Source organism: Ambystoma mexicanum, chromosome 6p, assembly GCF_040938575.1.
Source record: "Ambystoma mexicanum isolate Mex_15411 chromosome 6p, UKY_AmexF1_1, whole genome shotgun sequence".
In the NCBI taxonomy this organism is placed as follows: Eukaryota; Metazoa; Chordata; class Amphibia; order Caudata; family Ambystomatidae; genus Ambystoma; species Ambystoma mexicanum.
Genome location: NC_090935.1, coordinates 346279290 through 346306741, shown reverse-complemented (window position 1 = coordinate 346306741; position 27452 = coordinate 346279290). Strand labels below are relative to the sequence as shown.

The 27452-nt window shown below is 46.7% G+C and overlaps 1 protein-coding gene across 1 annotated transcript in view; it reads left to right on the top strand.

Moving 5' to 3' along the window:
• The window catches only part of AGXT2 (alanine--glyoxylate aminotransferase 2), a 988366-nt gene that overhangs the window by 791247 nt on the left and 169667 nt on the right, over positions 1-27452 (top strand). Inside the window, exon 10 of the mRNA XM_069627115.1 lies at positions 5921-6053. Within this exon, the coding sequence (XP_069483216.1) occupies positions 5921-6053 (133 nt within the window). The remainder of the gene's footprint in view (positions 1-5920; positions 6054-27452) is intronic.

Below are 27452 nucleotides of genomic sequence, written 5' to 3'. Positions count from 1 at the left end.
TTAATCCTTGCAGCCACTAGGAGCCTGTGCAGAGATTTCAGTACTGGAGAGATACGATCACTGGGGTGGAGGGCAAGGGCAAGTCTCACAGTCCTTTTCTGGATGAGTTACAGAAGGCGGAAGTCCATCCTAGAGAGAACCAAAGCTCTGGAGACAGTGTGCTTCTGAGGGAAGGAGAGGAAAGGAAGAATAGGAAAAGGAGGTGCAGCTGGTAGTGTGACTTCTTAGAGACGTCAGAGATGTGAGGAGAGAAGGAAAGTGTGGAGTCGAAGATGACCCAAAGTTTTTAGCCTTGCAGGGGGGAGCAGGAAGAGGGCCAAGAGAGGCCGGCCAGAGAGTGGCAGGAAAGGAGGGAGCGGGAGTGCCGATGATGAGAATCTCAGTCTTACTGGCATTAAGGCGGAGATCATTGCTGGCACACAACTCCTGAATAGCAGACAGACAGTCAGAGATGAGTGAAGGAGGAGAGGTGGCTGAAGGTAGCCTGAAAATGAGCTGAGTGTCATCCACATAGCACTGGAAGTTGGGGCATAGAGCGGCAAGAAGGGGTCTCAGGTATTGGTTGAACAGCCAGGCAGAGAAACCTAAGGAACTGATATTGATCAAGAGAAACCTAAGGAACTGATATTCTTGAATATAAAACAGAGTGAAGAGAAATCCAGGGGAAGGGAACTACCCCCTGGAACAAGGAACTCTGTCCTTCTGGAACTTTTTGTGTTGGAGTTACACATTTCCTTTTTCAACATTTGTACACTACTGAAGGCCAAAGAAATGTTCCCTTTTCACTTTAGAGTTGATTTTTTTATTTATTGTGAGGGCCAGAATAGTACTTTGGACACAGGCCAGTTTTGCTTTGTACATTCTGGCATTGACAGACCCTTAGTTTTGCATTTAGGTAGGTAAACACCTCTTAGAGCAGGCACAGAGGGGCATTTCCCAACCCCCTTATTTGACCAAAACCATGAATCCCTTGTGTCCAACTCTCATTCCTGCCTCCTCACATATGGTGTCAGGCATGGGATCAGACTCAGTTGACACAAAGTGGGGGACACGCAGGTTTGAAAAACTTAGAAATAGAGTTTCTGATCCATCAGTAGCTATAGAAGATTCCATTGTAATGATTTATGTAGTAGCAGGGGAGAGTTAATACAACCTGGAGACCGACTATTGAAACCTACTGATCTGGTCCTGATACCCGCGGCAGGCCTTGTGATATGGACATAGACATCTTAGCAGGCATCATAGACCCTGACTATAGAGGTGACATAAAGATCCTGATTCAGAACAGTGGGAAGCAGGCATAACAAGTAAAAGCAGGAGAGAAAATAGCCCAGGGGATCCTGGAGTGGGCTTTATTTTCCAACGCAGAAGAAGTTAAGAAAGCTGGCAAAACTGAGAGGGCGAACAGAGGCTTTCGATAGGCAGATGTCTATTCCCAAACTACATCCACGGTAGGACAACCTAAAGCCCTTAGGGAGGAAGCAGTGATTATTCCGGATTTGGCGTTCACCCCAAAGGACTTTTTGTGTTAGAGTTACACATTTCCTTTTTGAACATTGTACACTACTAAAGGCCAAAGACATTTTCCCTTTTCGCCTTAGAGTTGATTTTTTAGAATGTGAGGGCCAGCTTAGTAGTTTGCACACAGGACGGTTTTCCTTTGGACATTCTGACGCTGACAGACCCTTAGTTTTGGTTTTAGGTAGGGAAACACCTCTTAAACCAGGGACAGAGAGACATTTCCCAACCCCCATTTTCTTTTAATAAAAGTATTTGACCAAAACCATGAATCCCTTGTGTCTTAGTCTCATTCCTATCACTAGTAAGGAACGTTTTTTGTTTTTGTCCTCAAACTTCAGCTTGCTATTTTCTGAAAATACACTCGTTTATCTACAAATACCTTTTGTACAAATAATGATTTTATCCGAATAATCAGCGTGATGTTCTCTAAAAATACATGAATTTTTTGCCTAAGGTACTCTCTATAATTGCAGCCCCACATGGACCAGAAATGCACTGCATGCCCCTTGATAACCTGGTAGGCCCTGATGTAGCCTTATATCTGAGCCACCAGGGGTTAGCTGCTACACCTTGGCATCCCCTTGATACCCCCGGTACTGCCCTTGTTATCCCTGTTCAGGGAATTGCAGGGGCAGTGCCAAATTGAATGTAAAGAGGACTCTGTTGAGAACCCTATTTGTTTTCAGTAAAAGTGGCGCTTGATCCCTCTCCTTAGCAGCCTGTTAATGGAGTCTAGGAGGGATAGGAAAAGTGTGGGACCTTCTTATTCCCACCCTCCCCATGTCAGCAGGATGTCACACCCATAGTGCGTAGCCAGATCCATGTACGCAAGGCCTGTAGCCCGGTGGACAGAGGCCCAAGGCAAGCTATGTATTGGACTCTGTGGCCTCATTCTGCTCATGGTTGTTTCTCTTGAAGGGCACTGCACATCACAAGTCAGAAATGACCCAGTCTGCCACCCCGTGTGTCTAGTCTCCAATCTAATCTAGTGACTAGTACCTGGTTAGAACAGCCGGGGGCAAAGCCAGTGACTGGGTGCATATGTCTCTGCATCATATAGTTACTCAAAAATGCAGTTGCCACACTTCCAATTCATGACTTTTCATTAACAACGTATATCTAGAACATGGGAATGGCCCATGTTTAGCTTACACAAATGCACTTAACATTTCACAAAAGCTAATCACTTAGAGAGTCCCTGCAACTGTACATTTCTCATATTTGTCATCTCTTTAGTGCACATTTCGTTTTGTGAAATTGCCTCAGTGTTTCCAGCAGTGGCCAAGGATGCTTAGGAAAGAAACATACTGCCAGTGACTGCAATTATGGGGAGAAGGTAGGGGACAGAACACTGTTTCTACACTAGTCTAGAAAAAAGGGTCAGCATGTAAATCAAGTGACTTGGTGAATTAGAGAGGAAGTCACAACACATTGGGTCTCATTATGAGTTAGGCGGAAATTCTGAGGTAAATGCGCCAAAAAATAGCCCTGAGGAATTACTGTTACCTCCACTTGGTCAGGCTGAATTTCCACCTTATTACAAGTGGTGGTGGCGGTCTAATTCCCCATTTATTTTGGGTCCATTGGACCCAATGGGGCGTTGCTTTGCGGAATTACTGCTGATTCTGCCGATTTTTGAGTGTTGAGTGGGAAGATTTACCTCCAGGATTTTGCTGGAAGTAAATCCTCCACTCAAAACCAAAACTCATAATTTGGCTTAGTGGCGAAATTGCCTGTAACTCAGTTACCGCCAATTTTACCACTGACCGCCAAACTCGTAATGAGCCCGAATGTGCCATTTATCTGAAAAGGTATGGCCTGCTGCATGTTTTACATACCTAAGATGAGTTTTATCCAAAGTTAAGTACAGGCATTCCAAATTTACAAAAAACTGTGACGATCTGCAGAAATGTTTTATTTCAATTCAAATATTCTGTAGTTATAGTTGGGATCTTTGCTGAAACTGTCCAAACATATCTAAAATCGGTGAAGAAATTTGATAGTCTGTGCTCATGAAATTTGCATTTTCTGAAGAGTAATCTGCTTTTTATATCTGCACCATATCTAAATGGGACTACAATTGGCATGATAGCTTAATGGTCTATGGGGCTGGTGGGTATTATTATTTGTTTTGAAAGCTTTAGAAGGTTTCTGAACACTGTGAGAGAGTCCCGTCTTGGGTACTATGTGAGAGGCCAGGACCACCATGAGGGCACTGAGAAGCAACCTGCTTGGTGATATGACCCTTGAATGTGGTTTATGGGAGACCCCCCACATTCCACCCAACTCCCCAAAACACTACAGAAGGGAAACACCTGGGAAAGGAAAAACAGAGCACCTGGAGATTAACTACATGGATTCCAGGGATCAGATAATTTCAGACCACAGTAGGAAGATAATTCTAGAAAAACACAATGTGGAGATAACATGTACATCGTTAGGGGAGATCCAGTCCACAAGCCTGCTCTCAGAGTGAAAGGATTCCTTTACTGGGTGTCTTTCATACTGAGGCGTGATCACGAACAGGAAAGCAGAGCAGAGTAGTGGCTCACAAGTAATGGGGTGTGAACAAGCCATGCCATGCACAAATATCACTCAAGAGAAAGTGCACAGCAGCAGGGCATGGACTTGATCCACTCCTCTGTGTGGATGCCAGATTGCTTCTGCTTGATCCTAATTTCGTGGCCAGCCCTCTTAAGCCCCCAGTGCCAAGAGCTCACCTCATTCATCCTATTAGATTAGCAACATAAGGAAAGAGATGCAAAACACATGAACATTATAAGCAGAGTAGATGAACCAACTGAAAAAGATGTGGAACTAAATGGTGCTGCCCAACCTGGAATCCAAAGAAAAGGAGGAATGTTACATACAGTCAGTCATACACATTATTAGGATATTTGAGTTGGTTTAAACAATATAATAGATATCAGAAGGGAGTGAAAATTGGCATCCAGACAATTGGTGTGTTTACTGCAGAGGAGAAGGAGTTAGAACAATGAGAGAGAGGTGGATGAGTGAGGAGTGTGTTGATTGGTGCAGTTTAGGACCCTGCAAGGGAGGCACGGTTTACAGAGCCTGCTTGTGTCTACAGGCAAGACCTTGGTGAGATTCAAAAAGCACCTGAAAAGAGAAGTTTTGTTCAACCTGCTGCTACATAACAAGGCAAATGGGAGGAGAACCCAAGAATTGAGAATAGGAACCCTAAGTCTACTTTGAGTCACACCTGCAAAGGAGCAACCAGATCCTGTAGTGGGCGTATGCCTAGGAAGGGAGCCATTGGCTGAAGGTTAATAATGACATAGAGCCTCATTCCGAGTCGGGCGGTAGCCATGGTGCTGTTAGCACCATGGCTGCCTCCCAAACCGGGTCCGGGTCCGGTCTGGTTGAATGGGGACTTACCGTGTCATTCCGACCCTGGAGGAGCCGGTAAGTCCCCATTCAACCAACCATTCCCCATTCCCATTTGAGCCCCTATAGGGCTCAATGGGAATGGGGAAGGCCGCTAATAACGGACCCGTAAAGGACGTGTGGTCTGACCACACGTTCTTTGCGGCTCCAGCTAAGGGACCTCGGAATTGGGCGTTAAGGGTTTAACGGCACCGGTCTCCTTTCTAAAAAGTGCCCTGGCACTGGGATTGGGTCACTGATGGTAGCTATTGAAGGTGGCTCTAAAGGCAGGGGGAAACACAAGGTCTTCCCTAGTAAGCGTTTGCGTTTCTATGGATAGTGACCACAAAAGGGTGACGTCCTCTTTTGTAACAGCTGTCAAGTCCAAGAGAGTATCATGTTGGGGGACTGAATGTACTGAATGACATTTCCAGGGTCTGACAACCCTAAGATCTTGTTGTTTAGAGTAGGGAACTGGACATTGGACTAGGACGACTTCTCCTCTTAGAATAGAGCCTTGCATTAGGTTTAGTTATTCTGCCTTCACGACACTGTTAAATATGGGTTTCCCTTCTTACAATTTAGCTAGGCCCCTTTAGTGTTTCTCTTACCCTAACCCTGGTCCTTTATCCCTATGGCAAAGCTTACTCAAGGGGTAGAGTTTAGGAACGCTAACAGAGAAAGTTGGTCCTGCCCTCGAGATAGAAAACAAGCAAGAGATAGGTTGTCTTTGTTATTTCGGTTATCTTCCTTAGAATCATGATTTTCTTTGTACCACCAAGTAGGCCATTTGGGTTGTAACACATCCATTTATCCCAATCCCTTAGCTTATTTTATTTGAGAATAAAGCCATTTACACCAAAGAAACACGGATCCAGTGCTCTTTTACTCCGACTCTGTGACAACACTCTAATATTTTGGAGGGAATATTATGCACTATCCAGTTTTAAGCTTATATTGTTCTATGACGTTTAACTTGAATTAATCTAATGATTTTGGCTTTCTTTTGAAGGTACAAACAGGATTTGGTCGGACAGGCAGTCATTTTTGGGGTTTTCAAGGCCATGATGTGGTCCCTGATATTGTCACCATGGCAAAGGGGATCGGCAATGGATTTCCTCTGGGAGCTGTTGTAACAACACCAGGTAAGGCTTTCATAGAATGTCAATGCATTAACAGGAAATGTGCAACGTTAGGTGAGCCTGGCTCATCATGACAATGGGTGGGCTCTAGTATGTTGTCAAAACATGTCTTTTCTTCCGTTCTTCAATCCCACCATAAAGCCAACGTACCAACACTGCACACTATTTTATAGCTTAATGCTGATTAGGATGTTTAATGATATGATGTATATTCAAAGGAACAATCACAGTAGCAAAACACTCATTGGTCAAAACCAATAACAATTACTTATCTTAGCATCTAAGAGAGAATCAGTAGTTTCAGGCCTACAACTGTGACTAAGGGATTCATTACAGTTTCCCCATAACAGTCAAATTGCCGGTAAAACTGCCAGTAATTCCAGCCCCAGCATTTCTACCATACCGGGGAAACACAAGTTTGCCGGTGGGGGCCACAGATCTACATCCAGGCCTGACCTGCCGGTAAATCATGCCCCCACCGGCTAATGCTGCAATTACCGGCACCAGTAATTGTGGCAATTCCCTACATGAGGTCCTATGGGACTCCATAGAATGTGGATTTCCCGCCATTGCCGGCACCTGGAATATCCCAGTAATACCATGATGTCAGCTATCGGTAATGGTAGGAGCATTTTGCCAGTATCCTCTGGAATTACCAGCGGGATACGGACAAACTCGTAATGAGGGCATAGATGTTTTTCAGTGTTTTGAAATCTGGGTTTTATGTAACAAATGCATCAAATTGTCAAGAACGGAAATTACTCGACTCAATTAGTTTTGGTGACTCAAATGCTGAATAAGAGAATTAATCAATTAGACCTAACCAACTCTAGGTGCCTTGCTAACTAACCTTCCATTCAAATCGATATTCAAACAGACTCTTTCAATAGCATTAAAAAAGGGAGGGCACGGGCTACAGAATTTGCGAGGAAGGACAGTAGACATGGAATTAAGACTACCTTACTTGCCCCTGAAAGTGATAAGTTATCATGAGACCTTACAATCGGCAAAAAAGATTACAGATAGACAAGGATTTTGGCCTTAAAATTCTTTGGCTTGAGTGCCTGGAAAGCAAAAGAATCAGGCCCAGACCATTGAAGATGGGCTGTTCGGTGCCATGAGTCAGTGCAGGAAGGTCAAGAATGCACTCATTCCAATGTTTTCCATTGGAAAAACTAAGGATCGAGGGCTCACAGAAATAGTTTATTTTGACAAGACAAGATAGAGATTTCTGGGACAATTCACTCAGCATTATATCCCTAAACCTAACTGAATATATAATTTATTCAGCTAAAAAGTGAACATATTTATCCAACAGAAAAATCTGATAGAAAAATTAATGTGAATAAAATAGTGATATGCGTTCATAGAATAGAGGCTCTCTCCTATAATAAAGGCCATGCTCTTGCCTTTAGGATATTGTAAAGGCTTTAAGACCCCAAGGAAAATTTGGAATCAGATGAACAGATAATAGTTGAAGATGGTCATGCTGTGCAACTGGCGATATTGGCAAAACTGAAGAATTCCATACCTTGACCATAGACATATCAGGATTTAGAAGCCCTCCACATAATTGTAATAGTGCTTTTGTCCTTCTTTGATCACCTTCTCCCACTGTCTAAAAGGGGAAAGTGAATGAAAGGCAAAAAAAGGGCCATGTTGTAGGCTGGGTGATGGCACTCAGGAGAACATGGGGACCGGCTGTCACCAGTCACTTCATGATGGAGGCCCCAGAGGAAAGAAATTGAGGATCCCTCAGGTTCTCTCATCCATCCCAATTCCTAATAGTGCCACCTGCCATATGTTGCGCAAAATATCCAGATGGACGAGAACATGCCAAAACTCTCTGTGGGAGTATGGCGACCCAAAGCTGTGAAAGGGGAGCTAGCACCATTAAAGAAACAAGCCCTTCGGTAGAAGAATTCCCCTTATGTCCATGTGCATAGCCTTAGCGGAGAACTAAAGGAAAGTTCCTCAACTCATAATCAACCCAGTAAGTCCACTGAACATACCACTGTGTATAAGCCCTCAGATAACCAAACTATCACCTACATTTGAGGGACACATTCACCCTCCCCAGAACTTGGCTACAAGTAATGTCCATAAACTGCCTGATAAAGTTAGTTTCAGCCCTGAGTCTGTTGCCACTTTGCCATCACTATACCCCGTGTGTGTCTCAATGACACTATACAACTTATTCACAAACCCTCTTTTTGACTTGTTAGATGATAAAGGAATTTCCTGCAGGAACTATGCGGATGACACGCAAATCCTGTTCCCACTCACGGGAAACTACGATACTGACTCTCTCAATCTTCATTCAGTCTATCACACCATCCAGGCCTAGATGGCCTCCCACCATCTCTGATACGACGGAAATTCTAGTGGTTGGCTCGCAACCCTCACTAAAAAAACATAGCCATTCATACAAATCTTTCATCATTGAGGGAATCAACATACCGTTTGCCAACATAGTCAACATAGTCAAAACCCTGGGAATCTACCTGGATGCTCAAAAATAATCAATGCGTGCAGACCATTCTTGACCTCAGAAAGCTGCGTCACCATTACTAGAGCTCTCATAGGCTTGAAGCTGGATTACTGAAATGCATTAATCGCAGACAGCTCGACTCGCAACATCAACCAACTGAAAACCATTCATAATAATGCCCTCACAGCAACACTCAACATCCCTTAGCACAAGTAAATTTCAGCAGCAAGAAGAAGCACACACTGGCTACCTATCAGGGAGCGCATCTTCCGAAAATCCTTTGCGTTGATGCACAAATGTCTTTCGAACATAAAGCTGAAGTATTTCTCACACAAATTCTCCAAAACTCAATCTACCCGGCCTATCCGCTCTGCGCACTTTCACCAATTGTCCAGCCCTAGATTCAGGAGTAAAAGATCTTCGGAAGGCCCAGCTTCCCGATAATTGCTTATAAGAACTTGAACAATTTACCCTTGCAACTGAGTACTGAACAATCATATTGGACCTTAAGGAAACAGCTTAAGACTACTGTTTGCTTTGAACTTGCTGCACGTGTGACCTTTTTGAATACCTAAGCTCCCTTAAAATGTCCAAATGCCTTTACTATGAGGCTTTGTTTCCCCTAAGAACCTCTCAACATGTACCTAGCTTCCTGTCAACGCAGTATAACCAGCGCCTTAATGTATCCGGTTTACTGCGCTTAACAAATGAAAAAATAAATAAATAAACACGACTATACAAGAGGCATTGTTTTAGAAAAATTCCTTTTGCTTGAAATGCTCATTGAAGTCAAAATAGTGATACCCTTGGATACTCAAACAACATCCTACTTTGGTTTGCTATATAAAGGTGTCAAGCATCCAGCATTGTGCACACCCGCACTGTGAAAAAGAAGCCTCAAAACTAGTGGACGCCAGCATGGATCTGCAATGGCGCACTCTCACTGTAGACGCGCTGAGACGGGTAGGACCAAACAGTAGCAACAGAAACTAAGAAGAGACTTACATATTGGCAAACAACCCTAACGAGCCAAAGCAAAATCAGCTGTTATTCAAACTTCCAGCCCAAAGAACCAATCCCCGGGGCTCAGCTTGTACACAGACACAGGGTGCATAATACTTCTATTAAGGGCACTATGGGTGGTCCAGGGCAATTATAATAGTTCACCCTGTTCAGTAGGTAATATGGGAGTAAGAGGTTCAGTGCAAAAGAGGTGGTGAATTAGTGCATTAAGGAGGATATGTAAGAACGTGCAGGAGATATGGTAGCAAAACGGGTCAGTGACAGAGAGTGGAACAGGTTGGAAACATCTGGACGTAGCAGATCAGGGTTGGGGTGAGGTTGGAGCAGGACCAGAGGAGGAGACTGGAGAAGGATGGAAAACACCAGAGGGCAGATCAAGAGAACGGGGGGGAGCACGAGGAGTGGCAGAGAATAGAAGAGGAGGGAGGAGGTTAATTAGGACAAGAGGAGGAAGTCACAGCAAGGGAGTTGGAGAGAGGTGTGGATCTGAAGAGAGGAAGGAGGTGTCACCAAGAGTGGAAAGAATCTGTCGAGAAGGAGAAGGAAACCAGGAGAAAAGTAATGTGAGGGGGAACAGAAAAAGACCAATGAGGAGAGTGTGATAAGGTGGTGTAGTATAACTCTTAGAGGGTAAGAGGGGAGGAGGAGAGGGCTACAATATTGTGTAGCATTGGAGGAGGAAGCTGATAAGGTTATGTTGGTGTAGGAGAGAAAACCGAGCCAAAGAGGCCAAGAACAGGAGGAGGTGCCCAAGACCAAGGCTTTTAGCCTTGTGTGAATCCTCCATGCTGGTGCAAATTGTGTCAGTCTGCCTACGGCATATAGGGATGTGATCTTGACCATTCCCAGAGCCAGAGTGCTTTGCAGCATCATCATCAAAACTTGGAGATATACATGGCCGTGACCCAAGGACTGAAAGAATCCTAGGAGGTGGAAATGTCTTCCAAGGAGGATAACATTACAAGTGCAATGAAATAATCACTATTAACCATGAAATGTGACTCCAAACCCCATGGCCAGCAGTCTCCCCATACCAGTGGTGATTTGACTCCTTACCACCAGGAAAAAACAGCAAGGTAACTAACATGATGGGGACAGCATACAGTACTTTTTTTACTAAAACTTTTTATTGAACATTTAACAAACATTACAAACCAAAATTGCAGTGGATACAATAACATTTCACATATACATTATTCAGCCGTGTTCACTGCTTCCCTTTTCCCACCCCCTGTTCCGAGCCTACAACTGCGAATGTTCAGTTCCTGCATCTTGTGGTGAGGTTTCCCCTTCCGTTATATCCAAAGGGTCTTGAATTGACCCAAATAGTTCCGCTATGAGCAGTCTCCAGGCCATCAAAGTCTCTGTTTCCTCCTCCCCCCCAGTGCTACTGGCTTCCTGCCATACCATGGTTTCAGCCTCTTCCCATTTCTGCACGTCTTTCCACCACAACTCCAATCGTGGTTTGTGGCATGCCTTACACCCCATAGCGATTCTCAACTTTGCAAGCGCATATGTCAGATCTTTCAATTTGCCTACATGCCTAAGTTTTCGTGGCCTAGCGAACCCTCCTAACAGGCAGGCCCCCACCGTGTCCACAATGAGCCTGATACTCTTTGCTTCCAGTTTTTGTGCAACCTCACACCAGAAGCACTCAATAACTGGGCATGACCAGAACATGTGTACCATGCCCGCATTCTCTTCGTTACACTTAGGGTATGCCTGCCGTCCCATATTCTTAAATTTGGCCATCTTTTGGGGTGTCAAGTACGCCCAATGCGTAATATACAATTGCATCTGTTGGAGTCTTGCGTTTCTCGACACTTTCTTGTGATACCCCTGAACTCGTTCCCACATCCCATCCTCCATCGGAGTACCCACTTCCTCCTCCCATTTCAGTCTCAATTGCACCAGCTCCTTTCCCACTCTGGACATCATCATCTCATATATCCTAGATATTTTGTGTCCCTCTTCTGCTATATCATATATTTTATCCATAGTAACATCTGGTTCTTCTCACCAATTCAGACCACGTTCTCTTAAGCTTCCGCACCAGTCTATGGTACGTGATATACTGACCGGTGTGCAACCCAGTTTCTGCCCCCAACACCTCAAAGTCTGTTATGGCCCCTTCTTGCCAGATATCTCCCAATGTCACTATCCCAGCCGGCTCCCAGTGATTTCTGATTGTCATCCTTAGGTGCTTATCCCCACCTGCCAGTGCAACTAACGGTGCCTGAGGGGAGCACGGGCATGGGTTCCCCATCAGTTGGCACACCCTACGCCACATCTTCTAACCCAGCACCAACATCTTGGGGCGCCCATCCATTACAGCCTGGGTCAACCACATTATCTCTCTTAGGTAAAATGGGGCACAGTCCCGTTGGAACAACCTGGTTTCGGTGGTCGCATTCTCCGAGAGCCATTTAGCCACATATTGCACCTGGCTTGCAACATAATAGGCTTCATAATTAGGCAATTTTATACCCCTGTTCTCGTAAGAATTCTGTAGCTTCCAGAGGGCCACTCAATTTCATGTTCCTTGCCACAGGAAGTCCCGACACATACTAGCCAATCTGCTAAAAAACTTCTTTGGTATCAAATACAGGATATTCCCAAAGTAGTGCAGTAGCCTAGGTAGGACCACCATCTTCAACATTGCGCTATGTCCCATCATTGCCAGGGGCAGTTTTACCCAGAACCGCATGCAGTTTTCAATTTTCATGATAGCTACTTCTGTGTTGCGCTTGTGTTCTTCCTCCACTGCGTGGTAGATATCTATTCCTAGATAACGAAATGTGCTGGCAGCCCACGGTACCTGTAGCACTGGTAGTTTTTCTAGGGGGATCCCTTTATACCCACCTAACGGGAACATACTAGACTTCTGGGGGTTCACCGCTATGCCAAACAATCTCGCATATCTTCCCATCACCTCCACAAGATATTGGAGGTTCTCTGTTATGCTCACCTGGCTCCCACAGGGGCGTCGGTCGGACCCTGACTGCTGTGGCCTCCACCCAGGTGATGCATAGTGCAGCGATGACTGACTGGATCTGCCATCCCAATCTTGTCTGCTTGACCCGTAGAAATATTCTGCTACAAGTGGAGGGATGGATTTAGCCACTTGTGGATTCAAGTGATAGGACCCCCACTGTCCTCCCCACTAATCACCTCTGTGCCCTCTCAGCAATCTCACCTTATATTCTTGAAGGATGAGCCCTCCATCCTGCGAAGCACGCAGGGGCGCGTTGATGACCAGTTACTTCACTGGCCTGAGGATATTGGAAGAGTTGTAGACAAATCCTGACTCCAAAAGGTCCTGGCGAAGAGCCGTAAGTATATAGTTTGTAAGAGTTCAAAATGTCTGGAATTCACTCCTGCCCAATTCCTCTTTTTATCTTGCAACTTTGACCCAATAAAAAGATTGACTGCTGAAAGCGCTCCGGTAAAAGTCTGTGATACCCAACGCTGTCCGGTAAATAATGCCAAGGGTTAAACTTGCTGCTTTCTCCTTTTCTTACAGGTGCGGCATAAGAAGATGTGGCGTGCTGATGAATAATACCTCTGGCGGTAAAATCAGGTAAGCATATGGCGGCTAAAGAGATTGGCCCTCATTACAACCCTGGCGTTAAGGGGTTAACGGCGCCGTAAAAGGTGGCAGCGCCGTGAACCCCATAACGCCTGATTACGAGGTCCCTTTGCGGGTTGGCGATTTTAACGCCTGCAAAGGGACCTTGGTGCTAAGTACGGTGCCCTATGGGGCAAAAATGGGAATTAGGAAGGGCCATGGCAGCATGGGGAATTACCGCCCGCCAACCTCGGAATGGGGAGGTAATTCCCCATTCCGCCATGGCGGAGTGGGTAAGTTACTGGCATGGACCCTGGTGCTATTAGCACCATGGTCCAACACCAGGGTCGTAATGAGGGCCATTATCTCTGTCTGTTCTCTCTGCTCACCTTGTTGTTTCTTCTCCCCCTTAGGTTCCGGGATTCGGCGATGTAAAGATGGAGACAGCGCCGGATCGAAGGAATGCTGCGTGAAATGGTGAGTATGGCGCGGCGCTGCAGCTGCGATGCGACGCGTTTAAAACAAAGGGCCTCATTACACGGTAGGTGGTGGACCAAGGTGCTATTAGCACCTTGGTCCATGCTGGTAAAATACCGGCACCGCCTTGGAGGAAAGGGGAATTACCACCCTATTCCAAGGTTGGCGGGGCAGTAATTCCCCCTTCCCCCATTGCCCTTCCCCATTCCCATTTTTGCCCCATAGGGCATAATGGGAATGGGGAAGGTGCTAATTACGGTACCGCAAATTGCGGTACCGTAATTAGCAACCTGGTCCCTTTGCGGGTTGGTTTTTAACGCCTGCTAAAAAGCAGGTGTTAAAGTACCAACCCGCAAAGCGACCTCGTAGTAATACGGTAAGGGTTAACGGTCACCGGTACCATTACCGGTGATTGTTAAACCTTACTGCCTTCCGTGTTATGAGGCCCAAAGTCTTTCCTCTGGTTTGAAGATGTGATGAATCCAGAATCAGGTAAGAAATCAGGTAATACTCTTGTTCTAACCTTTGCTTCTTTCCTTCTTTCTAGGTGCTCCAGCTTCGAGGCGGGCGCGGCAGAAGGCTGGATGCTGCTGCTGGCACGGTGAACGTTACGCTGCTGAATGCAGAATAACGCGAAGCGTGTGCTGCTCTTCGGGCGTGGTTTAAATAGCCACCAAAGTAGTTCCAGGTAGGTATTCCTCCCCGACCACACCCGAGTAACAAAATAGTCCCTAAGGTAAAATAGTCCCTTCCAGGCCTCACATGGGTTTGGATCTTCTTGCAGCATGGTCTGCATCAGGTAAGTGTGCACCTATGAGCCTGGCGCCATAGGCGCCAGGACTGAACCCAGACAGCCCCTAACAGGGGTTGCTGGGTTTTCTCAAGGCAACATGATGCCTGCTCCTGGGGCTGATGGATGTGGTCTGGATGCCCGGGGGTATGCATCATGACAGCACTCCCCCTCAAGGCCCCTCCTAAAGTCGCTCCTCCCCTTGGTCCTGGTTTGTCTGGGAAGTCCCGGTGGAATCTCTTCACTAATCTTGGTGCATGAATATGGTCACTAGGCTCCAATGACCTTTCCTGTGGCCCGTAACCTTTCCAATCGGTTAAGTAAAAAAGTTTTGATTTAACCACCTTGGAGTCCAGGATGTTTTTCACCTCGAATTCAGGTTCTCCATCTATCAAGATAGGATCTGGTGGTTTGGTTAATCTTGTTACTGGTTGAACTGGTTTTAAAAGTGAAATATGAAAGACAGGATGTATTCGGATATTGGAGGGTAATTCCAGTTTGACGGCCACCGGGTTGATAATGGCCTTAATGGTGTAAGGTCCCACATATCGAGGATTAAAAGTCCTTTCAGGGGTATGTGTTTTGTAGCTAGCCAAACCTGCTCTCCAATTTGGTACTGTGGAGTTTCACTTCTATGTAGATCAGCATTTTTCTTGTATTTCTCTTTTGCTTGCTTTAAATGTTCTGTTGCTTTCTTGAAGGTTTGTGTAATAGTAGAATGTAAATGACTAACTGCAGGCATTTCTAGGTGCTGAGGCGAATCGAGTTCTGAGGTTCGAGGGTGGTGTCCATATATGGTGTAAAAGGGGCTTTGTCCGGTTCCTGAATGAGTTATTGTATGCATATTCGGAAATCCATAACTTACATAAATTACTTTCGGTCTGGTGAAGCATGCAACGTAGGTACTGTTCAAGGGTCTGGTGTGTCCTTTCCGTCTGACCATCAGTCTGGTGATGGTGACTGGTTGATAACTTTACGTCGATTTGCGCCAATTGGCAACATTTCTTCCAAAAATGTGAAATGAATTGACTACCTCGGTCAGAGACCAATACGGACGGAAACACGTGCATTCGAACAATGTTTTCGAGGAACTCCTTGGCCGGAATTGAAGCAGAAGGTGATCCCTTCAAAGGAATAAAGTGGGCCATCTTGGAAAAAAGATCCACGATAACTAGAATAGTGTTAAATCCATTACATGGAGGTAGATCAGTAATAAAGTCTAAAGATAAGGTGTGCCAGGGTGTAGGTGGAATATCCAAAGGTTGTAAAAGGCCAGCAGGTTTTTTTTCTGACTTTTGTTTTGGGCGCAAATGCTGCAAGACATCACAAATGACTTTTTATCTTTTCGCCAGGTGGGCCACCAGAATTGTCTTAGTTTTAGCTTCAGCTTTTGCGATACCTGGGTGACCTTCCATCAGGGTATCATGATAATTGGAGATGACAAGGTCCTGTAATTCCTTGTGTGGTAGAAATAGTCATCCTTGATAGTAGGGTAGATCATTGATGACTGAGTAATCCGGGCCTTTCTTTACCCAGTCCTGTAGGGCTGCTGGATCGAAGAGTTGTTGGATTTTTAAATGAATTTCTTCTAGTGTCTGTAAAGTAGTTATGCCAAGAATTCTTTGTTCAGAAATTATAGGCACCGGCTCCGGGTTCGCATATGCTTCTTCCCTTCCTATTCGGGATAAGGCATCTGCCTTGCCATTTTTACAGCCTGGTCGATAAGTAATCACAAAATCGAATTCGGCAAAGAACAATGCCCATCGAAGTTGGCGCGATGACTGGGCTTTGGCTGTTTTTAGATACTGTAAGTTCCGGTGATCGGTGATTACAGTAATGGTATGCCTGGCACCGAGAAGATAGTGTCGCCACGCCTTAAAGGCGGATTTGATGGCTAATAACTCTTTATCGGTAACCGCATAGTTTAACTCAGGTGCCGAGAACTTTCTGGACCAAAATGCCACTGGGTGAAGTTGACCAGTTTCAGGATCCTTCTGGGACAGGACAACTCCCATGGCTAAACTGGATGCATCAGTTTCCACTATGTATGGAAGCTCTGGGCGTGGATGCTTTAAGACAGGCACAGACGTGAATTTCGCTTTCAGCTCTTGGAAGGCCTTTTCAGCCTCTTCGGTCCACAAGAAATGTTTGTTCTTTCGCAAAAGTGCTGTGATGGGATGTACAACATGTGAGAAGTCCGGAATGAATCTGCGGTATAAATTGGCAAATCCGAGCATGCTTTGTACCCCTTTTACTGAACTAGGTGATGGCCACTTGAGAATTGCGTCCACCTTTCGTGAGTCCATTCGGACTCCTTTTGGAGTCAAGATAAATCCAAGGAATTCAAGTTCCGTAACATGAAAAACACATTTTTCCAATTTTGCATATAACTTGTACTGGCGTAGTTTCTCAAGGACTGCACGTACGTGCTTAACATGGTCTGATTCTGAGGAGGAGTACACAAGGATATCGTCTATGTATACGTGTTACGCTCACCTGGTTCCCACGGGGGCGTTGACCGGAACTGGGCCGCTGTTGTTTCCACCAGCGTGACGTGTAGCGCCGAGATGACTGACTGGACTAGCCCGCTCAGCCTAGTTTGTCTGGCTCGCAGGAATATTCTTCTGCAAAGGAGAAGAGGAATTAACCACCCGTGACATTGAGTGTCAACCCACCTTCCCCACTCCCGTTGTCTTCCCACAGATCACTCTTGATGTCCCCTCCATAGTCTCACCTGATGGTTTGGAAGGATGAGCTCTCCATCCTGCGTCAACCGCAGGGGCGCGTTGATGACCAGTTACTTCACTGGCGTAGAGGAATTGGTGAGTTCTAGTATTGACTCTAAAGTCCAATTGTTCATAAGAGTTCAAATGTCTGATCTTCACTCTGTCCGATTCCTTGCAGGTTGCCGATTAATCCACTCGAAGATTTCCAAATGGCAATTGGTAAGATTCAGGTAAGTCTATTGTGGTTTTCCCCTTAGGGGCCAGGGTACGGCGATGAAGCAGAGTTGACTGCGCCGACCCGAGATGAGGTGAGTACCCCCCGTGGTAAATCAGGTAAGTCCTTGGGGGTAGCTTGTATAGCCTTAGAGAGTCCCCTTGCTCACCTTGCTGTCTTTGTCTCCTTAGGTGTCGGAGGGCGGCCGCGAGATGGAGAGAGCGTGATGGAATGCTGAAGTACCGCCAAGCAGGTGAGTTCAGCGCGGCGCCGTAGGACTGCGAAGCGATGCTTCAAAGACTTCTGTCTTTCAGCTCCGTGGCGAAATGGATCAGGATTCAGGTAAGGATTAAAGTTAAAACTCCTGTTCTAACCTTTATCCTTCTTTTCTTCTTGTTTTAGGAGTCCCAGGACTGAAGCGGGCGTGGCTGAAGACTGGAGCTGCTGAAAACACGGTGAGCGTTACGCTGCAGCAAGCAGAATAACGCGAAGCACGTGTGGCTGTCCGGGCGTGGTTTAAATAGCCTTGGAAGGAGATCCAGGTAAGTATTCTTCCACAGCCCCACCCAAGTAACAAAATAGTCCCTTCAGTAAAATAGTCCCTCCTAAGCCTCATTTGGCTTGAGTCTTCATGCAGCATGGTCTGCCTCAGGTGAGTATGCAGCATGGTCTGCTTCAGGTAAGTTATCAATAATGAGCCTGGTGCCCATGGCGCCAGGACTGACTTTATCTTTATGACCCTGGCACCATAGGCGCCAGGACTGCACCCAAACAGCCCCTATCTGGGGCTTTTGGGCATGCTCCAAGTGGCATGATGCCTGCTTCCGGGGCTGCTGGGCCTGGTCTGGTCTTCCGGGGGCAGGCATCATGACAGCACTCCCCCTCAAGGCCCCTCCTAAAGTCGTTCTCCCCCTTGGCCGTGGTTTGTCTTGAAATTCCCGATGGAACCTCTTCACTAAACGAGGTGCATGCACGTGGTCACTAGGTTCCCAAGACCTTTCCTGCGGACCATAACCTTTCCAGTCAATTAGGTAAAAGAGTTTTGATCTCACTCTTTTTGAGTCCAAAATATTCATGACTTCGAACTCGGGCTCTCCGTCTATGAGGATAGGTTCAGGTGGAGTGGTTAGCCTAGTTCCTGGTTGCACTGGCTTCAAAAGAGACACGTGGAAGACGGGATGGATTCGCATATGAGCAGGTAGGTCCAACTTGACGGCCACTGGGTTAATAATTGCCTTGACAGAAAAAGGTCCCAAATACCTGGGGTTAAAGGTCCGAGTCCCCTTGAGTGGTAAGTGCTTAGTGGCTAACCATACTTGGTCCCCTATTTGGTATTGAGGAGCTTCACTTCTGTGCTGATCCGCATCCTTTTTGTATTTTTCCTTAGCCTTTTGCAAATGGATGGTTGCTTCTTTAAAGGCTTGTGTAATAACAGCGTGGAGATGGTCCACTGCGGGCATTTCTAAATGCTGGGGTGAGTCCAAATCCGAGGTTCGAGGATGGTGCCCATGAATGGTAAAAAAAGGACTTTGTCAAGTTCCTGAGTGTACGGAATTATTGTATGCATACTCTGCGATTCACAGAATGTCTTTCCAATTCCCCTCAGACTGATGTAGCATACAACGGAGGTACTGTTCAAGAGTCTGGTTGGTCCTCTCCGTTTGACCGTCGGTCTGAGGGTGATGACTGGTCGAAAGCCTAACATCAATTTGTGCCAGTTGGCAGCATTTCCTCCAAAAATGTGAAATGAATTGACTGCCCCGATCTGAAATTAACACTGAAGGAAAGCCATGCAGGCGGACAACATTTTCAAGGAATTCCTTGGCCAGGTTTGAAGCTGAAGGTATCCCTTTTAAAGGAATGAAGTGGGCCATTTTAGAAAAAAGATCTACAATAACTAGAATGGTATTGTAACCTTGGTACGGGGGTAAATCCGTGATAAAGTCTAATGACAAGGTATGCCAAGGGGTAGGTGGTATGTCTAATGGTTGCAATAATCCAGCAGGTTTTTTCTTTTGCCCTTTATTTTCTGCGCAAATTCCACAAGACATGACAAATGACTTGACATCCTTTCGCCAGGTGGGCCACCAAAATTGCTTCCTAATTTTAGCTTCGGTTTTTGCAATACCGGGATGCCCTTCTATTAAGGTGTCATGGTAATGGGAAATGACAAGTACCTGTAGTTCTTTTTGCGGTAAAAATAGCCGGCCTTGGTAATAAGGTAAATCATCGATGACAGAGTACTCTGGACCTTTCTTTGCCCAGTCCTGTAGGGCAACGGAATCAAAGAGTTGGTGGATCTTGTTTTGAATGTCCTCCAGTGTCTGTATGGATGTCAGGCCAAGGATTCTCTGTTCCGGAATTATGGGTACGGGTTCTAACGTTATTTCTGCTTCTCTCATTCCAATCCGGGACAAGGCGTCTGCTTTACCATTCTTACAACCTGGTCGATAGGTTATTACAAAATCAAACTCGGCGAAGAACAATGCCCAACGGAGTTGGCGCGAAGAATGGGCTTTGGCTGTCTTTAGGTATTGTAAGTTGCGGTAATCGGTGATGACCGTGATGGTATGTCTGGCACCCAGTAGATAGTGCCGCCAAGCCTTGAAGGCGGACTTGATGGCCAGCAGCTCCTTGTCGGTTATGGCATAGTTTAATTCGGGGGCTGAAAATGTTCTTGACCAAAACGCCACTGGGTGAAGCTGGTTAGTTTCGGGATCCTTTTGGGAAAGGACTGCTCCCATGGCTGAACTGGATGCATCTGTTTCCACTATGTAGGGAAGCTCGGGGCACGGGTGTCTTAATATGGGAGCAGATGTGAATTTAGCTTTTAACTCTTGGAAGGCGTTCTCGGCTTCCTCTGTCCACACAAAGCGTTTGTTTTTTCGCAATAGCGTCGTAATGGGATGTACAATGTGCGAGAAGTCTGGGATAAACCTGCGGTAGAAATTGGCAAAGCCAAGCATGCTTTGAACTCCTTTGATTGAACTTGGCGAAGGCCAATTAAGAATGGCATCCACTTTTCGTGTATCCATCCGGATTCCTCTCGGGGTCAGAATAAATCCAAGGAATTCCACTTCTGTAGTGTGGAAGATGCACTTTTCCAGTTTAGCATATCATTTATGCTGGCGTAACTTCTCTAGGATTGCTCGGACGTGTTTTACATGCTCAGATTCTGATAAAGAGTATACTAAGATGTCGTCGATGTAAACGACCACACAAACGTCGATAAGCTCTCGGAGGACATCGTTCATGAAGAACTGGAAGGCTGCTGGTGCATTGCATAGTCCGAAGGGCATCACCTGGTACTCAAATAGTCCGTACTTGGTGCGAAAAGCAGTCTTCCATTCGTCACCCTCTTTGACACGTACCAGATGATATGCCCCACAAAGGTCTAGTTTTGTGTATATACAAGCGTCCTTCACCTGGTCTAGTAGTTCTGGGATCAAAGGCAGTGGGTATCGATTCTTGATGGTTATCTGATTCAGTGCGCGGTAGTCTATACATGTTCTAAGGTCGCCTTCCTTTTTCGGTACGAAGAACAAAGCTGAAGATGCAGGGGACTTGGACGGGCGAATGAAGCCATTAGCAAGGTACTAGTCTAGGTACTGGCGCAAATGGAGATTTTCGGGTTCCGTAAGGGCATAGATTCTGCTGCAAGGTGGTTGTGCTCCAGGTACAAGATCTATTTGACAATCATACGATCTGTGAGGTGGTAAGGTGTTTGCCTGTTCCTTTTGGAAGACATCCTGAAAGTCTTGGTATTCAACAGGCAATTGTATGGCTACTGGAATTACTGGGGCCAGGACTGAGTTTTGAGTTTTCCTTGGGTAGCAGGTGTGAGCACATTCTGGGAAGGTTAGTCTCTTCTCTCGCCAATCAATACAGGGATTATGTTTTTCCAACCAAGGTATCCCCAGTATCAGTTGAAACTGTGGGGCCTTGATTAAGTCAAACACCATAGCCTCCCGATGCCCATCTTGACTCAGCAATGTCATCTCTGCAGTGGAATGAGTTACGGGTCCAGAGGCAATTTCCGTTCCATCTACACTGGTGACAACATCGGCAGTGGTCTTGCGGTGGAGAGATAGAGTCATCCTGGTAGCCAATTCCCAGTCCAAGTAATTTCCTATGGCTCCACTGTCTACGTACGCCTTTACCGCGTGCATGCGTGATGGCTGCTCTGGATCTACAAGGACCATGGGTATGTTGAAAAGCAAGGTCAGAGTGTCCTTCTTTAAGCTCGGCAAGCGGACCTCTACGCTTGCCGGGCGTGGTCGTTTCCCGAGTCAGATTTCACATGGTTTTCGTCTGCTGCTCCTATAACTTTCTTGGGTGGTTTTACAGGGCAGTTCCGAAGAAAATGACCAGTAGTTCCGCAATATAAACATAATTGCAGTTGCCGTCTTCTATCTCTTTCCTTCTGGGTTAAGGGTCCTTTAACCCCCCCGATTTGAATAGGTTCTGAGACATCTACTCCCTTGGAGCTTACGTGGGTTTTAACCAACACCCTGTTCTCAAACTTGGTTCGGTCAGCCTTCCTGGTTTGAAGTCTGTGATCGAGCTGGACCACTAGATCTATATATTCAGCACAGTCTTGAGGCGGGTTCACGATTTGGGCCAAAACATCTTTGAGTTCTCCCCGAAGTCCTCGATGGAATAATGTGATTCGCTTGGCTTCAGGCCATTCGGTTTCCACTACTAATCTATTGAAAGTTGCAATGTAAGATAAAAGATCCTGGTTACCTTGACGTAGGGATAAAAGTTCGTTGTACAAAGCCTGTCCTCGGGAGTGTCGGGCGAATAGTCTTTCCATGCTTGTTCGAAAACCCTGGAAATCTCGAAGAATCGGGTCATCCTGGTTAACTAGTGGAATGGACCAATCCGCCGCACTGCCGCTGAGATATGACAGTACAAAGGCTACCTTGGCCTGATCGTTTGGGAAAGCTCCAGGTCTACATAAAAAGTGCAAGCGGCATTGATTCTGAATGTTGCAAACCCTTTTGGGTCTCCGGCAAAGCGTTCAGGCGGAGCCAAAGGAACGGCTCCAGGTAAATTTATCTGCACCGGGTTACTCGATGGTACAGGAGCTGGACTTGCCCCAAGTCCTGGTAGAGGTGTTTGTCCAGCTTGGCTCTGTAATAGTTGTCTGGCCAACTCATCAGGTCGTTCTTTTGACACTATCAGTTCCCTCCTGAGGTCATTGGTTTCTTGGCGGGCGGTATGCACTTCGGCCCTTAATTCCCCTAATAATTGGGCCAACTGATCAGTTTCCGAGATCTCCATGACGCCCAGGTGGGTATTTGTGGGTAGGCTTTGCGTTCTGTTACGCTCACCTGGTTCCCACGGGGGCGTCGACCGGAACTGGGCCGCTGTTGTTTCCACCAGCGTGACGTGTAGCGCCGAGATGACTGACTGGACTGGCCCGCTCAGCCTAGTTTGTCTGGCTCGCAGGAATATTCTTCTGCAAAGGAGAAGAGGAATTAACCACCCGTGGAATTGAGTGTCAACCCACCTTCCCCACTCGCGTTGTCTTCCCACAGATCACTCTTGATGTCCCCTCCTTAGTCTCACCTGATGGTTTGGAAGGATGAGCTCTCCATCCTGCGTCAACCGCAGGGGCGCGTTGATGACCAGTTACTTCACTGGCGTAGAGGAATTGGTGAGTTCTAGTATTGACTCTAAAGTCCAATTGTTCATAAGAATTCAAATGTCTGATCTTCACTCTGTCCGATTCCTTGCAGGTTGCCGATTAATCCACTCGAAGATTTCCAAATGGCAATTGGTAAGATTCAGGTAAGTCTATTGTGGTTTTCCCCTTAGGGGCCGAGGTACGGCGATGAAGCAGAGTTGACTGCACCTACCCGAGATGAGGTGAGTACCCCCCGTGGTAAATCAGGTAAGTCCTTGGGGGTAGCTTGTATAGCCTTAGAGAGTCCCCTTGCTCACCTTGCTGTCTTTGTCTCCTTAGGTGTCGGAGGGCGCCGCGAGATGGAGAGAGCGTGATGGAATGCTGAAGTACCGCCAAGCAGGTGAGTTCAGCGCGGCGCCGTAGGAATGCGAAGCGATGCTTCAAAGACTTCTGTCTTTCAGCTCCGTGGCGAAATGGATCAGGATTCAGGTAAGGATTAAAGTTAAAACTCCTGTTCTAACCTTTATCCTTCTTTTCTTCTTGTTTTAGGAGTCCCAGGACTGAAGCGGGCGTGGCTGAAGACTGGAGCTGCTGAAAACACGGTGAGCGTTACGCTGCAGCACGCAGAATAACGCGAAGCACGTGTGGCTGTCCGGGCGTGGTTTAAATAGCCTTGGAATAAGATCCAGGTAGGTATTCTTCCACAGCCCCACCCAAGTAACAAAATAGTCCCTTCAGTAAAATAGTCCCTCCTAAGCCTCATTTGGCTTGAGTCTTCATGCAGCATGGTCTGCCTCAGGTGAGTATGCAGCATGGTCTGCTTCAGGTAAGTTATCTTTATGAGCCTGGCGCCCATGGCGCCAGGACTGCACCCAAACAGCTCCTAACTGGGGCTTTTGGGCATGCTCCAAGTGGCATGATGCCTGCTTCCGGGGCTGCTGGGCCTGGTCTGGTCTTCCGGGGGCAGGCATCATGACAATACGACAACACAGACGTCAATGAGTTCACAAAAGACATCGTTCATAAAATACTGGAAGGCTGCTGGTGCATTGCACAACCTGAAGGGCATCACCTGATACTTGAATAATCCATACTTAGTGCGAAAGGCCGTCTTCCATTCGTCGCCTTTCTTTACACATACCAGATGATATGCCCCTCGGAGATCTAACTTAGTGTAGATACAAGCATCCTTTACTTGGTCTAGTAATTCGGAGATCAGAGGCAATGGGTACAGTTTTTTTACCGTAATCTGATTTAGTGCGGGGTAGTCTATGCACGTTCTAAGGTCACCTTCCTTTTTTGGCACGAAGAACAAAGATGAGGAAACAGGGGACTTGGATGGACGAATAAAACCATTAGCAAGGTATTGGTCTAAATATTGTCATAGGTGCAGGTTTTCGGGTTCCGTGAGGGTGTAGATTCTGCTGCATGGGGGTTGTGCACCGGGGATGAGGTTGATTTGACAATCGTATGATCTGTGTGGCGGTAAGGTATTTGCCTGTTCTTTTTGGAAAACGTCCTGGAATTCTTGGTATTCCTGAGGTAACTGCACGACTGGAGTAGTGACTGTGGCCAGGCCTTTGTTCAAGGGTTTTTTCGGGGTAGCAGTTGTGTGCACAATCGAGGAAGTTTATTCTCTTCTCTCGCCAATCAATACAAGGATTATGTGTTTCTAACCAAGGTATCCCCAGTATTATTTGGAACTGTGGGGCTTTGATTAAGTCAAACACAATAGTCTCTTGATGCCCATCCTGACCCAGCAATGTCATCTCTGTAGTGGAATAAGTTACAGGCCCTGAGGCAATTTCAGTTCCATCGACTGCGGTGACGACATCCGGAGCGGTCTTTTTGCAGAGAGATAGATTCATCCTAGAAGCCAATTTATGGTCCATATAGTTTCCTACGGCCCCGCTATCGATATATGCCCTTGATGCGTGCATACGTGATGGGAGTCTTGGATCAATGAGGACCATTGGTATGATTAGATGCGAGGTCTGATTGTCCTTCTTCAAGCTCGGCAAGCGGACCTCTACGCTTGTCGGGCGTGGTCGTTTCCCGATTCAGGCTCTGTTTGATTTCTAACAGCTACTCCGGCTACTTTCTTGTATGGTTTAATAGGGCAATCCCTTAGAAAATGTCCTGAAGCCCCACAATAAAGGCACAATTGCATTTGTCGTCTTCTTTCTCTCTCTTTTTGCGTTAAGGGTCCCTTAACCCCCCCGATCTGCATGGTTTCTGATGTGTCAGTTCCTTTGGAGGTAACATGTGGTTTGACCAGTACTCGATTCTCGAATTTAGCTCGATCAGCCTTTCGATTCTGGAGTCGGTGGTCTAACTGGACTACTAAGTCTATATATTCTGTGCAATCCTGGGGTGGGTTCACCACTTGGGCCAAAACATCTTTGAGTTCACCCCGAAGCCCACGATGAAATAAAGTAATTCTTTTCTCCTCTGGCCAGCCGGTTTCCACCACTAACCTGTTGAAGGTTGCGATATAGGTTAGCAGATCCTGAGTGCCTTGTCGTAGGGATAAAAGTTCGTTATCCAGGGCCTGACCCTGCGAATGTCTGGCAAATAGTTTTTCCATGCTCAATTGAAAACCTTGAAAATCCCGAAGAAGAGGGTCATTCTGGTTGACCAGCGGGATTGACCAATCTGCTGCGCTGCCACTAAGGTACGATAGTACAAAGGCTACTTTGGCTTGGTCGTTTGGGAAAGCTCCTGGTCTGCATAGAAAGTGCAAGTGGCACCGGTTCATGAACACGGCGAACCTTTTCGGGTCCCCAGCAAAACGTTCGGGTGGAGCTAAAGGAATGCTCCCTGGTAGAACCACTTGCACAGGATTGCTCGAAGAGACAGGAGTTGGATTCCCTCCGAGTCCAGGTAGTGGTGTTTGGCCGGCTTGGCTTTGCAGCAGTTGTCTAGCAAGATCATCAGTGCGTTCCTTTGACAAAATAAGTTCTCTCCTGAGGGCATTAGTCTCTTGGCGTGCAGAGTGCACCTCTGCCCTAAGTTCCTCTAACAGTTGGGCTAGTTGATCGGTTCCAGAGGTTTCCATAACGCCCGGGTGGGGTTTTTTAGGTAGGCTTTGCGTTCTGTTATGCTCACCTGTCTCCCACAGGGGTGTCGGTCGGACCCGGACTGCTGCGGCCTCCACCCACGTGATGCGTAGTGCAGCGATGACTGACTGGATCTGCCTTCCTAATCTTGTCTGCTTGACCCGTAGAAATATTCTCCTACAAGTGGAGAGATGGATTTAGCCACTTGTGGATTCAAGTGATAGCACCCCCACTGTCCTCCCCACTAATCACCTCTGTGCCCTCTCAGCAATCTCACCTTATATTCTTGAAGGATGAGCCCTCCATCCTGCGAAGCACGCAGGGGTGCGTTGATGACCAGTTACTTCACTGGCCTGAAGATATTGGAAGAGTTGTAGACGAATCCTGACTCCAAAAGGTCCTGGCGAAGAGCCGTAAGTATATAGTTCATAAGAGTTCAAAATGTCTGGAATTCACTCCTGCCCAATTCCTCTTTTTATCTTGCAACTTTGACCCAATAAGAAGATTGACTGCCGAAAGCGCTCCAGTAAAAGTCGGTGTTACCCAACACTGTCCGGTAAATAATGCCAAGGGGTAAACTTGCTGCTTTCTCCTTTTCTTACAGGTGCGGCATAAAAAGATGTGGCGTGCTGATGAATAATACCTCTGGCGGTAAAATCAGGTAAGCATATGGCGGCTAAAGAAATTGGGCCTCATTACACGGTAGGCGGTAGGGGTTTACCAGTACCGGTAAGGGCACCGTTACCGGTAAACCCCTACCGCCTTACTACGAGTTCCCTTTGCGGGACCCGACTTTAACGGCTGGTTTTACCAGCCGTTAAAGTAGGGTGCCGCAAAGGGAGCTTCGAGCTAATTACGGTACAGCAATTTGCGGTACCATAATTAGCACCTTCCCCATTCCTATTATGCCCTATGGGGGCAAAAATGGGAATGGGGAAGAGCGTTGGTGAATGGGGAATTACCGCCCCCGCTCACCTTGGAGTAGGGCAGTAATTCCGCCATCCACCAAGGCGGACACGGTAAAATACCGGCGGCAACCATGGCGCTATTAGCGCCATGGTTACCGCCTACCGTGTAATGAGGCCGTTTGTCTCTGTCTGTTCTCTCTGCTCACCTTGTTGTTTCTTGTCCCCCTTAGGTGCCGGGATTCGGCGATGTAAAGATGGAGACAGCGCCGGATCGAAGAAATGCTGCGTGAAACGGTGAGTATGGCGCGGCGCTGCTGCTGCGATGCGACGCGTTTAAAACAAGGGGCCTCATTACACGTTAGGCGGTGGACCAAGGTGCTATTAGCACCTTGGTCCATGCCGGTAAAATACCGGCACCGCCTTGGAAGAAAGGGGAATTACCACCCTATTCCAAGGTTGGCGGGGCAGTAATTCCCCATTCCCCCATTGCCCTTCCCCATTCCCATTTTTGCCC